This window comes from Gossypium hirsutum, chromosome A05 (genome assembly GCF_007990345.1).
Source record: "Gossypium hirsutum isolate 1008001.06 chromosome A05, Gossypium_hirsutum_v2.1, whole genome shotgun sequence".
NCBI classification, from domain to species: Eukaryota; Viridiplantae; Streptophyta; class Magnoliopsida; order Malvales; family Malvaceae; genus Gossypium; species Gossypium hirsutum.
This window is the reverse complement of record NC_053428.1, coordinates 7632370-7645648: the sequence shown is the minus strand read 5'-3', so window position 1 is coordinate 7645648 and position 13279 is coordinate 7632370. Positions and strand designations below refer to the sequence as shown.

Here is a 13279-nt window from a genome sequence, read left to right as displayed (position 1 = left end):
GGATGACTCGAATACGAGAATTGAACGTGGAAAAGAAAAGATATCGAATTAATGAAATTATAAACATGAACAAACAACGAGGTAAGTTAGTGTAACTTGAATTGTATTTTTAAATGCATGAAATATCGATATAATGAATTACCTGATTTATGTTTATGAAGAAATGACAAGAGAATGATATTTATCATGACATGTAAATATGTGATTATCTTTGATACGTTAATACAAGGAAATTAAGTATATTGAGACGAGTAATAAATTCAAGTAAAACATGTCGAGAAAAAAAAACAAGTACGTTTAAGGGACAATATGTTTGATTTTAATTGGTTCCAAATATGAACGTTAAATGAAATAAAATATCTGATAAATAAATCGGTAACTCCGGTAATGCTCCTTAACTCTATTCCGGTGACGGATGCGGGTTAGGGGCGTTACACTAGGTACTGTGGTTAACTTGCAAACGTTGCCTTCTTCCAGTCTAGACGACAAACTATAACCCAAGAGAAGAATTTTCCATCGCTTGTTGATGTTCCAATGCCTAATGGGTGCTATTAGGCGACACTGGACTGACACCCTATTGCCGATGTGACCGAACGATCACGAACTCCCTCCACCCTTTACTTTTTTCTTTCAATTTTTTTCAGTTCCTTTTTTTTAGTTTTCTTTTTTTTTTCCACTCTCAGCGTTTTTCTTAAACTGATTTTTTCCCATTGTAAATACCCGTTAAAATATTTTTCACCTATTAATACAATTTTAACTTGATATTAGTAACAATGAAAAAAGTTTTTAACTTGATAGTGTTATTTTACTGGACAATCAGGACTGTTATTCCATATATTTTGATACGAAAATAAATTTTTGTGCATAACAATGATCATTCTTTTTTTGAATGATTCGAAAAGTTTTTTTTTTATAATTATCGTAATTCTAATTACATAAATAATGAATCAAAATATGATGATCCCTATTATCATTTTAACTTGTATGATAGTGATACTAAGTACAGTTGAAATAATTACATAACAAAGTGGCGGCCACGGGCTCCCCATATTTTCCTCTTTTTTTTAGTTTTTTTTCAATTATTTTTTTTCTCACTCTATCCTTCCTTTCATGCACCACTATAATAATTACAACTGTTGCAGCCTCAAGTCGCATTTCAGCTTGTTTCTATCGTCACTGTCATTTCCTTCACCGTTGATCTTTTTGCCCCCACCTCCACATAAGTCTTGGACAATAAGATTAAAAATACTAGAAAAAAACTTAATTAAACTCATGTTTTCCATATGATTATACTCTCAAACTTATATGGGGTTTATAAAGCATCATCTTCTGGTGATATTAAACTTGATCACATAACTATTGTCAATTGATGAGGCTTTCCTTGTGCAAGTTTGAACACGTCACTGCATAACAAAATTTGAACACATGACAGCATAACCACGATCAATTGGGAGTCTGAGTTGCAATGTGACATCTTCTAAGGTGATGATACACTTTCCACATGACAAATGAAATGTGTGGGTCTTTAAGCACCATTGCATTACCGTGAACTCAAACATATATTAAAACTATCACAATTTCTCCCTAAAACACCAACATAAATAAATCTTTCTCCCTCAATTTGAAACACTGAACACCAAAAAGAATCAATTTTTTTTTCTGTTTTCCCCACTTCAATTGAATACTAAATTTTTTTCCAATTTTATCCCCTACTACTAGCCACAAATCTTTCTTCCTTTTTTCTCCTCTTCAACAAACAATAAAAAAACTAAACACTTCAACATATACAAATTTTGCATCGGAGATGGGGTATATATAGTGGGTGGTGCCGCTCGACAGCATGGCAATACAAAAAAAAATTATTTTTTTCATTGACAGAAATTTATTTAGAAAAAAAAAACTTGACTGATGCCGCCTGACAGGCCGACAACACCATTAAAAAATATTTTTTTCGTTTTTTTCTCCACCATGAATATCTATATTTTTCACAGGTATTTCGAAATATACATACAGGTGTTGCCTGACACAGTGTCAACACCAAAATTTTTTTTAAAAAAAATAATGATTGAGTAATGATTAAAGGAAAAAAGGGGATGGGGCCGCTGGTTGGTTAGACAGTACTGACTGTCATTATAACAAACGAGTTATTTTCATATATTATTTTTCTTCCAAGTCATTTTCGTAATTAAATAAAAATTTAAAGTTATTAATATAAAAAGAGCCTCATTTTCCATGTGTACATAATTTTTTTAAAAAAAAATTGAAATGTTGGGAAAAATTATTGAAATTTTATTTAAGAATGGAGTGCTTCAACTCTTTATTGCATTTTTGAATAAATACTTGTCCATTTTGGGGGTATTGGGGCACACTGTATTGCATTTTTGTTTTACTAAAAGAAACAAAGCATAAACTTTTATGTTTTATATATTTAGGCAAAAATTGACTCCTTTTTTCTTCAAAAACCTTTCGTTTTTTTGGGTTTTTGTTTTGTTTCTAAAAGCAAACAAAAACCGAAAGGGGACTTAACGTTCAATAATTGCTGCTGCACTCCAATTTTGCAAATCATAATAATATATTAATAACAGTCACTTGTACCATAATCTGTTTCGAAATTTACAAGAGTCGTTGTCAATTTTTTTTTAAATTTTCGTCACTTTTAATTTTTAATCATCAAATATTAGTTAAATTAATTTTTTACGAGAAATTGTTAAAAATTTTAAGGAAATTAGTAATTTGTGCTAAAACTTTAAAAATTCAATCAATTTTTTCATAAAAAAATAATTGAATAAAATTTGAAGGTTTAAGTTCAAATTGATAAAAAAAAAAGGAAGAGATAAAGTTGTGATTGTACCTTTATACTATTTTTAGGATTGATAGGATTTGTGGTTGTATATAACAAAATATAAGTAATATTAACATATTATTAAAACTAGGTCAGATAAAAGAGAAAAAGGATAGGATTCCAAACCTATAAAATGTCAAATTTAAGAATGATTCGATTAAGCAAATAAAGTGAAGTTAGCTTAAACTATAAGCGGTTGAGGTGGAAGGAAACGTTAGCCATTGTATCTGTTGTTTGGTCTCCAGCTTCCCTAATTATTTATGGTTTCTAGCTCATCACTTTCATATATAACGGGAAAAGAAGTAGAGGATGAATTAGATTTTACTTCCTTATGATAATTGTTTTTTGGAACATAAGAGGATTAAAAACATGTTAATAGGATTAATAAATGGCATGTTGAAGTTCTTTATTTGCTTGAAACAAGGGTTAAGGAGACTAATGCATTGGCTATCTTGGGGAAACATTTCAGTGGCTGGAATTATTTGGATTATTTCAAAGAATCATATTGTTTCGGATGTATTTGTGACTACTAGTCAAAGTATTTTTTTTGTAGATTGGAGTTTCAGAATTCTGACTTCTTTCTTACCGCTAGTAATGATAGTGTGGAAAGGAGGGTTTACTGCTGTGAATGCTCTTGTTTGGCTGATTAAGCCTTTCAAATTTTTGGGTTAAGCATAGTGATTTTATGAGTATTGTTGCTGAGTCTTGGCATGATGAGGTTGATGGTCATCCTATGATGAAATTATTTCTTAAGTTGAAGAGGTTAAAAAGGAGTTTAAAGGCTTTGAATTCTGAGGCTTTTGGAGATATTTCTGATCGGGTGCGAAAAAAGAGGGCTGAGCTTGAAGAGTTACAGATTGCTAGCTTAAGGTGTGATTATAACCTCGACTGTGAGAGGCAAATTGAAAGAGTGCAAGCTGAGGTGAAAGGGTTGCAGGATGCTAAAGAGAGATTTCATCGGCAAAAGGCAAGAGTCCAGTGGCTGCAGGAAGGGGACCACAGCACTAAGTTCTTCCATAATGCTGTTGCTGTTACAAAGAATAAGCATACTATTCGTGCTATGGTTGATGATAAGGGTGCCAAGTTGGACACGCCGGAACAAATTGAGGTTGAGATTATTCAGTTTTATCAAAATCTGCTTGGTTGTGATGATGCTAAGGTTTTGGGTTGTACCGATCTGCTTCTTAGTGATTTGTTCATAGGAAGCACAAAATGATATGGTTCGGCCTGTTACGAGGGATGAAATTAAACAAGCTATCTTTGATCAAGGTAATGACGGGACCTGATGGTTACACAGCTTTTTTCTTCAAGGCAGCTTGGAATATCGTGGCAGATGATTTTGTTGATGCTGTGAAGTTTTTCTTTATTTCTTCAAAGCTGTTGGGAGCTTTTAATGCAACTACTGCTACCCTTATTACTAACTGTGCTAATCCTAGCCATACCAAGGAATATAGGCCTATCTCCTATTGTTCTGTTGTTTAAAAATGCATCTCTAAGATTTTGGTTCGGAGGATCACTCCATATATCTCTGCTATTATTTCTAGTAGTCAGTGCATTTGTTAAAGGTAGGAGGCATATTTCTCCTAGGTGCGCCATCAAAGTGGACTTGCAAAAAGCTTTTGATTTAGTGAGTTGGTCTTTTCTTCTTGCTATTTTAAGGAACATGGGTTTTCCCGGTCAATTTGTTCAGTGGATTTCAGCTTGCAGTATTAGTCCCAGGTTTTCTATTTCCGTAAATGGAGGCATTGTTGGGTTTTTTAGAGGTGCTAGGGAATAAAACAGGTAGATCCTCTTTCTCCCTACCTTTTTGTTATCGTTATATGTATTCTTTCAAAACTGTTGAATAGGGCAGCGATGCAAGGAGTTTTCAGGTTCCATCTTACTCATCTTTAATTTGCTGATGATCTTATTATTCTTGCAAAGGGCACAGTTGATTCAGTTATTGGTATTTGGTGCATCCTTCAAGAGTTCTACTATTTTTCTAGTTTGCAACTTAATGTTTCTAAGACTGAGATCTTTGTTGCCGTTATATATGGCTAAGGATGATCTGGTAACCGTGCAAAGGGTCACTGGTTTTAAGTTGGGAAGGCTGCTTATAAGGTAGTTGGGTGTGCCCCTGGTTTCTAGGAAGTTGTCTATTAATGATTGTGGTTCTCTTTTGGAGGAAATCCAGGCAAGAGTCAAGGGTTGGGCTACTCTACATCTTAGCTATGTCCGTCGGTAGCAGCTTATCTAATGGTCTTTGTAAATATATAATCTTACTTATCATTTTCTACTAATTCATCTTTTCAAGTAAGTTTTACTTTTTTATATATACAAGAGAATGTAAGGGGTAAGAAACTTAAATGGAAAATGAGAAAAATCCAACTATTTCCTGATTAAAGATTTCAACAGTCATCATGAAAGGAAATTATGATCCATTGAACAAAAGAATCATTTAATAATTATACTAAACAAAGTTTAACTTGTAGAATATTTTATACCCTGCAGCGAAGGCACATTTGTTATGATTTGATGGAGATACTACCATTATGGTAAAAAAGAATAAAATTATTAAATCAAGGGTGATCATATTAGTCGAGAGTATATAGGAATATGTAAAACAAGATGTGATCAAGTGGATGGTTAAATTTCTAATTAGGCCTTTTTAAGTGCTGGTTATGTCAAAATGGTCATAATTGCCAACCCAAAACTGACAGATCCTGCAATTGCGCCGTTGCATTTGCTACAATGAAGGAGTGGGATGATAAGTTAAATCCAAAAAATTATGTTGAAATAGAGGTGTTTAATTAACTTAATCATATATAAAACATGATTAAAAATGTTGGGGGATTTATTTATGGGGACCAGCTCAGCACCCTAGATTCGCCTAAGCTCCTAGGATTAGCTCATTTCTGAAATTGCATCTTTTATGACTTATAAATGTCACCGTTTCCTTTCTCATCATTAATCTAATCTGATATTATAGTTGGAGATTCTGCAGAAAATTCCTGTTTCTATTTTATCTTTTGCACTGCTCATGCATGTGCTGATCTTCTTCACAGTTTTGAACCAACTAATTCATCAAATAACCTCTGATTTATCCATCAATTTGATTCCTCAACGACACTGAAAAATGGCTTTGTTTTAAGTTATCATCGGTCAATTGTTTGGGCTTAGCTCAACTATGTCTAGTTTAAAACCAACCCACATCTCCAATTTCAAAACTCACTGCTTTAATTTACTTGTAATTTGGGAATAATAAGAAATTTTATTCCTGAATTTTTACGGATATCAATTTTTATTAATCATTATATAAATAAATAAACCTATTCTAAGATAATATGGTGTGCATGGCTCGTTCCGAATTCCCGCTTCGAAAACGAAAAAATTTAGAAAAAAATTAGGTTTAGACAAAAAAAAAAAGAAAAGGCTTATTTAGAAAACGGATCGGACCTCAGGTAAAATTTTTTGTTCGACTTGAATTTGCAAAAGAAAAGCTATTGTTTTGCTGTTAATTTTTCACTGTTTTGTTGTTATTTCACTATTATGTTATTACTATTTTGTTGTTGTTATTTGAATATTATATAACTCTTATTTTATTGTTAATTTTGCTACCATTTTAAAGGCATTTGCTTGTTAAGTTGCATTTATCTTAGAGCTATTTAAGTATTAAGATTTTTTTAAAATTTATTTTAATTTGTTGGGAAACATTTATTTTAATATTTTTAGTGTATTATATATTTTTTTATTTTTTATATAAAAAATAAAAAAAATTAATATAAGCTGAATTAGACCTAAATTTAGCCTCCATAATTTGAATCAAACTTCAAAAAAAAATTAAGCTTATTTTTCGTACCCAACTTATTAAACCCCCTAAAAAAATTTTTAGGGCGGGGTTCGAGTTATGTAGAGGTGACAAATTTATATTGATTCTGCGTTAACCCAAATTCATATGAAAGTATCCAAAGTGGAAGTGGGTCCAATGATGAGGAAAATATAAAATGATAAAGTGCATTGTGTCGTAGCATGGTGAGATTAAAGGCCATTTACGCTACTTACTTTCCAACCGAATTAGTTATGTCATGCATTTACTATTTCACCATTTTTGTTTTCTTTTTGGGAGGGCTCATTTTGGTTGAAACGTGATATCATACTTTCAAAAACTTCCATCAAACTTTAAAATAGAATAATATAAGTGAGGAAATTGTATGAAGACGCCCACTATTCAACTGATTTTCATTAGCCTTCTCTAAGACTTGGGTTCCTTTAAGAGTCATGTAAAAGTATGTAATTTTATTATTATTGCAGTAAACTTGAACAGTCATTTGAGGGAGCCTTACTTATAGCAGAGGTGTAGATAGGGTTGGGATACAACTTTATCTACAATCTACATCACTCTCTGCAAAGCAGTTTTAACATAAAACTCATATCTTTTCTTGTACATTAGTGCGCAACGTAGCATCTTTTATGGGGATTTTCTTATATTTTGCTACCATAATAGGAATTTGAATCCTCAATCTTATCTTTTCCTTCTAAACAAAGCTAATAATTGATTTATTGTTGGCCCAATTTTGGTGAATCATTCTTATGATATATTTTTTGTCTCAAGAGAATTTTTGTTTCATTTCTAATAGTTTCATTTATATTACCGAAAAGGTTTTATGAAAAAGACTTAAATCCCATCATTGTATAGAAATGAATCTATGAATAACCGTATAATTAATTTTAGTTATTAAAATTTAATTTTGTTGAATATATATAATGCAAGGTAGATGTGGTAAAGACTACTTCCAACTATACCCAACTCCAATAATTCCAAAGATATGTAAGCAGGTGAAGTAATCGACCCTTTTTTACAAAGCAAAGGTCAACTTTATTAAAGTGTTAGAAAAAGGAAACTACATTTATTTCTCCCTACTCAATCTCTCTCTCTTTCTTTTTTTTTTTTTTTTTGAGGCTTAGATCTTGCCGGAAAATACAATTCCCATGCTTTCACTGAGAGTAGTGACCCATCAGCTTTATTAATTGCATCTAACATGTGCATATTGACAAAAATTTTACACAATATTTTCATGGAACCTCCAATTGGTCCTTAACCATAAGCTCAACTAATTACCCCCCAAGTGATTCTAATTAAGGAACTAAGTTACCCAATTTTTACTTGAGTTGATTTATGCGCTTGCATGGAACATGACAATTAATAAAATAGTAATCTTGCAGTTTTTAAATTTTGAAAAATGGATTGACATATAAGAATCAAAGAAACAAACATATAAAGTAAAAGCACACAAATCTTCTCCTTCATAAATTTTCCAAGAAATTTCGTCTTAGCAAAACTACTGAATATATAATATAATATAATATAATTATTATATTTAAAAAACCAAGTCATAAAGACACAAGTATTCTTTTGGGATGGAAAAATAATAAAAACTTAGTTAAGAGAAACGTCAACAGTGCAGGTTTGCACAAGTTGATACTTCATAGCCGAACCAACTTGGATCGCCTTAGTTCGATCCGTAAAGGAAATATAAGCCGGACAATTGGCGTTGATTTGAAACCGACCCGAAATCCAAGTCCCCACCTTCCATTTCAGTTGCCCGTAAACCTTGATGTTCAGCAACACCATGCCGGTATTCATGTCCTGGCTCAACCCTTCCTCCAGAAACGGAGCCACTGGCACTGCATTCCCGCACAAAAATGGGGACCAAACAGTGACGTCGAGATGCCCCTGCTATGTTCTGGGTACCAGTGTGGGTAAAGTTATCTGCTGGTTATGGTAAGATGAGAAGATGTCGAGTTTTTGGTAGTAAATGCCGATCCTGTTGTTCGAGTTTCGGGAAGATAATGTGATTTGCATGGTGGAAGTGAGCATGTTCGGAGCTGTGAGGTTGAAAGCGTAGATGGTGACATCTTGGAGGATGAACCGAGGCTTGTCGGGGTGGAGAATGGCCCATACGAGGAAAATAACTATGCCCACAACGACGAATACCCCAACAATGGCTACCGTTATGCGCTTGGGTAGCTGTTCCTCGTCATCGTGGTGGCCGCAGTCCTTGGCCGACATGGTGGTGCACAGGCAGTCCTTGGCCGACATGGTGGTGCACAGACGCTGCTTTTGGTGGAGATGACAAGATCTCTAGCTCAGAAAGTACAAAGAGATGGGAAAGGTTTAGGAGGTGATAGCAAGAGAAAAAAATAATTGAGACATGACTAAAGATATATAGAGAGATATGTACGTGTGTAAGGTTTCGATTTTTAGGTTGTAAATGAAAAAATATATATAAAGTATTAGAAATATTTAAATAAGTTCGAGCTCGGACTTGATTTAAAAATGACCATGGTTAATTATAACGGTTTAATATTTATATGTATAATTATATAATTGTATTATTAAAAAGAAAATGCCAATAACTTTATTTTTATTAAAGTATTATCATCTAATTCATTCTGTACTTAAATTGATGTGGAAATGTGGTTGATGTATGCTTATGATAGGGAATTGGATGATGTTAAATGGGAGATGGTGGGTGGTCCATAATGAGTGTTTGTTTGGTGCAACCTTGTCTTGGGGTGCATTCCTGCTGGGAAATTCCACTTTTTGTAAGCAAAAACAATATTAAACGGGATGCTTATTATATTTATCTTACTACACTATACTTGCCTCCCAATTTTGGTCAAGTCTTAACTCTTCTTTGAAACCAATAAGTGATGCTAAGAAAAGAAACAGTACAATTATGGAGAACCCAAAAAAATGGTTGACATGTGAAGCAAAGGTTGAGCCTAATTATTACATGAATTCCTTCTTATGAATAGATATAGTTTCTTTTTAAAGAAACTCCCAGTAGACAAAGTTTGAAACCCTGAATTGAATTTCTTTTTCTACGAGGAGAATAAAAATGTCCATGGTTTGTTTCATTTCACTTTTTTTTTTAAATTCTTCTCCAAGAATTAGATTCTATTAAAATATATTTTATATCAAAATTTTTACAATTAAGTTTAAATAAAATTATATATTTTTAATTATTCTCAACTTGAATAGTACTTTTAGTTTCAAAAATTTTATTCTTGCCCCTCAATATCGTATTCTTGACTTTCTCCCTAGTTTTTTGAGTACTTATTATGCGTAATAGTGATGTGTACATCTCCAACCTCACAATATGCACATGCCATGTATAAATTCTGTCTCGTTCTTCATTTTTGTGTTTTTGTATTATTTTTTTTATATATTTCATATTTATTTTACAATCTATAATTATCCTTCTTAACAATGTTGCCTTCTAAGTTCAAACCTACATTCTTTCTTTAGGAATTTAATTTTGTACTAATTATTCTGTGTTGTAATTATTCATTTATATTTGTAATATACAGTTGGAGAAGAAAAAAAGCATGATGCACCAAATAGGGTTATTGGATAGGAGCAAATTAAATAAAAAGCTGAGTTTGCCATTTACTTTTTATCTGTTACAATCTGAGTAACTAGTAATTACAAAGTGCACATGTGGTTGAAGTGAGATTGCAGGAAAAGCCTATTGTAGTTGAATTAAATTGTTTGCCCTCTAAGGACCAAAACTGCAGGTGCAGGAATAGCTTGGTTTTTAATACAGTCGTAATTGTACAATAATAAAAATATTGGCTATATATACGTCATATGATAAAAGATTACTATAATATCGTATAAAACAATACATGAATTTATTATGTACTACATAAATAAATAAATAAATAAAAACCAAGACGTAAAATATAATATGGACCTGCCATGCTACAGTAATAACATTAAATTCAATTCAATAATTGATATATTGAATGAAGAAATTATTACATATAAAAGTTTTTAAAAGCTACTTTTAGGATATTCACAAGCAAAATATTGAGCATATAGAAAAAAAAAACATGTATGTATTTAAACTGTGAAATTTTAATAATAAATATGAAATTATTCTAAAAAACCCTCTGAAATTATGAATAAATGTTAAGGTAGTTTATATGCTATAAATATTAAAAAGAATAGAGGATTAGGTTCAGTTATTATTATATGTATATTCTTCTATTTTTTTTATAAAATATAAAAATATTAAATTACTCTCAAAATAATATAATTTATTTTGTAAATAAAAATATTTTATTATTATCTAATTAAATTAATATCTATTTAACTCATGACACTAATCGACACCAACTTAATCCAGTGTTTAATGTAGATTATTTGTTAATTTTATAAAATTAAATTAAGATTAATTATATTTGATGGAATGATAGTATTTTACATTACTAACGAATTAGATATTATTATTTAGCTAAAAAAAATTCAAAAATAAATATAAATAAGTTTAACTTTAAATGAGATTACATTGTTTATTTCACTTTTAATATATATTAATTATGAATCAAATATAAATAAATAATTAATATGGGGAAAAACCCAAAATTGTTAGAATATGGTGGTTGAAAAGAAAAAGAAAAGAAGGATAAATAGTTTTATAAGTTAAAAAAAAAAGAAAAAAGTGGAAAATCTTTTGTTTTGCCTTGACGTCAAAGGGAAACAAGTAGGCCAATAGGAATATGGTTCCCATGTATCCTTTTGCACCTTTATGCAAAAATATACTTAATCCATCAATCTTAATATAAATCTCTAACCTATCTGAAAAGCAAAAATGTTCAGGGAAAAATATAAATTTAAAATTGAGTTTGTGTAAAAAATCGAGGCCTATGTTCTAAATAAGTTCGGTCTAAGGTAAGTTTTTTTTTGTCCAGACCGAATTTGCAAAAAAAAAAAACTGTTATTTTCTGTTGTATTTTTGTCACTACTATTATATTCTTACTATTTTGTTGTTATTATTTAGTTATTATATAAATTTTATTTTATTATTAATTTTGCTACTATTTTAGAGGTATTTACTTGTTAAGTTGCATAAAAAATATTTATTTTAATATTTTTAATGTATTTGATATATTATATTTTTAAAATTTTTTTTATATAAAAATAATAATCTAAAAGAAATTAATGCCTGTGAACCGAGTCAAACTCAAATTTTAACATTTTTATTTTAGTCAAATTTGAAAAAAAATTTAAATTTATTTTTCAGATTGAATCAAATCTTTAAAAATGAGTAAACAATTTTATTGATCAAAACTTAAAAAATGAGATCAAAATTTTATTGAGACCCTAAACCGTAGACCCGACTGGCGATAATGACGACAATCTTAATATGATTTTCTTTTCCAATGCATTACTTTGCTTTATTTGGTATTTTATTCCCATTCGTGAAAAGTAGAAAAGAACGTGGAATGCAATGCTTTTTCTTAAGCAATAAAATACAAGAATATGCCTTGGGTAGCATGTGTGGCTTTCAGCTCTTACTACGACAAAAGACTGAAAGAGTAGGTTCTTTCTTTTCCTTCATGGTTTTATTCCCTTTTGTCATCAATAATTTTATATGCAATCTGTTTTTGGATAAGTTTATTGTATGATTTGCAAGTTTAGATTATAGCAGAGATTGGAATCCAATAATATAATTAATTAATTAATTGTATGAGCTGAGATTTGAACTTTAAATTTATTGAATATGAGTTTTTAAAAGTGATTATATGATATCAAATTATTATCTAAAAACTAGTATAAGATAAGATTATACATCAATTCTTTTCGACTTAAAGAGAAAGGTAGATGATGGAAAAGCAAAAGGAAGGGATCCATGAAATAGAAAGAAAAGGCTGGAAAACTCACTCTAGATAATGGGAAATTAAAATGAAAAAAGGAAAAAAAATAATATTACGATCATGTTTAAGATATTATATATAAAAAATTTGATAGTTTATTTTAATTAAGTTTTTAGAGGTGTCTTGTTATTTTGTTTGTATTTTATTAATTTTTAGTATTTTTATAAAAAAATATCAATAAAAAATAAAAATTGTTAGCATTAATACGTTAGAATTATATAAAAAAATGAAATATTAAAACAATGATTATTTTGAAGAGGGAATATGAAATCATATTTGGCACAGAAAAGTGATTGAAGATTATTTTAATTGATAATGGAATAAATATAATATTATGATATTATTTTTTAAATGTTTTTATACATTGTTTATACTAAGTGAAGCAATCACTCTTTAAAATTGTTTTTTTTATATGCTCATTGTCATGTACTATTATTTTAATTATTGCATATTGTTTTACCTTATTTTTTATTTTTTTCAAATTAATATTATAGAGTTTACTTAACAATAATTAAAAATATATTACTTATAGGTTAATTAAAAATTACATGCATACAACACATGCGACATTAGAAATTAATAGTAAATAAATTGATCCACAATAATTTGTAGATAATATATAATTAATATAATATAATATATATGTATTACTTTATATAAAAAAATATAAATTATTTATTATTTAAAATTTTCAAACTAACTAGAAAAGCTATCTATTTAGATTGCTTTTTA

General features: G+C 30.0%; 1 protein-coding gene and 1 pseudogene across 2 annotated transcripts; one reads left to right on the top strand and one right to left on the bottom strand.

Moving 5' to 3' along the window:
* Positions 1 to 3062: 3062 nt before the first annotated feature.
* LOC107959218 (uncharacterized) lies at positions 3063 to 5117 on the top strand. Of its 2 annotated transcripts, none has more exons than XM_041113129.1 (2): positions 3063 to 4624; positions 4773 to 5117. In XM_041113129.1, the coding sequence occupies exon 1, from the start codon at positions 3528 to 3530 to the stop codon at positions 4056 to 4058; it is 531 nt and encodes a 176-aa protein (XP_040969063.1). In that variant the 5' UTR covers positions 3063 to 3527; the 3' UTR covers positions 4059 to 4624; positions 4773 to 5117. The 2 variants fall into 2 exon arrangements, with proteins under 2 accessions (XP_040969063.1, XP_016750708.1); XM_016895219.2 differs by having other exon boundaries at positions 4766 to 5117.
* A 2980-nt stretch (positions 5118 to 8097) lies between these two features.
* Positions 8098 to 9076, bottom strand: LOC107959219 (NDR1/HIN1-like protein 12; annotated as a pseudogene).
* Positions 9077 to 13279: the final 4203 nt, after the last annotated feature.

Coding starts and splice junctions, on each gene's coding strand:
- LOC107959218 (XM_041113129.1), top strand. CDS start 3,528: ATGAGTATTGTTGCTGAGTCTTGGCATGATGAGGTTGATGGTCATCCT.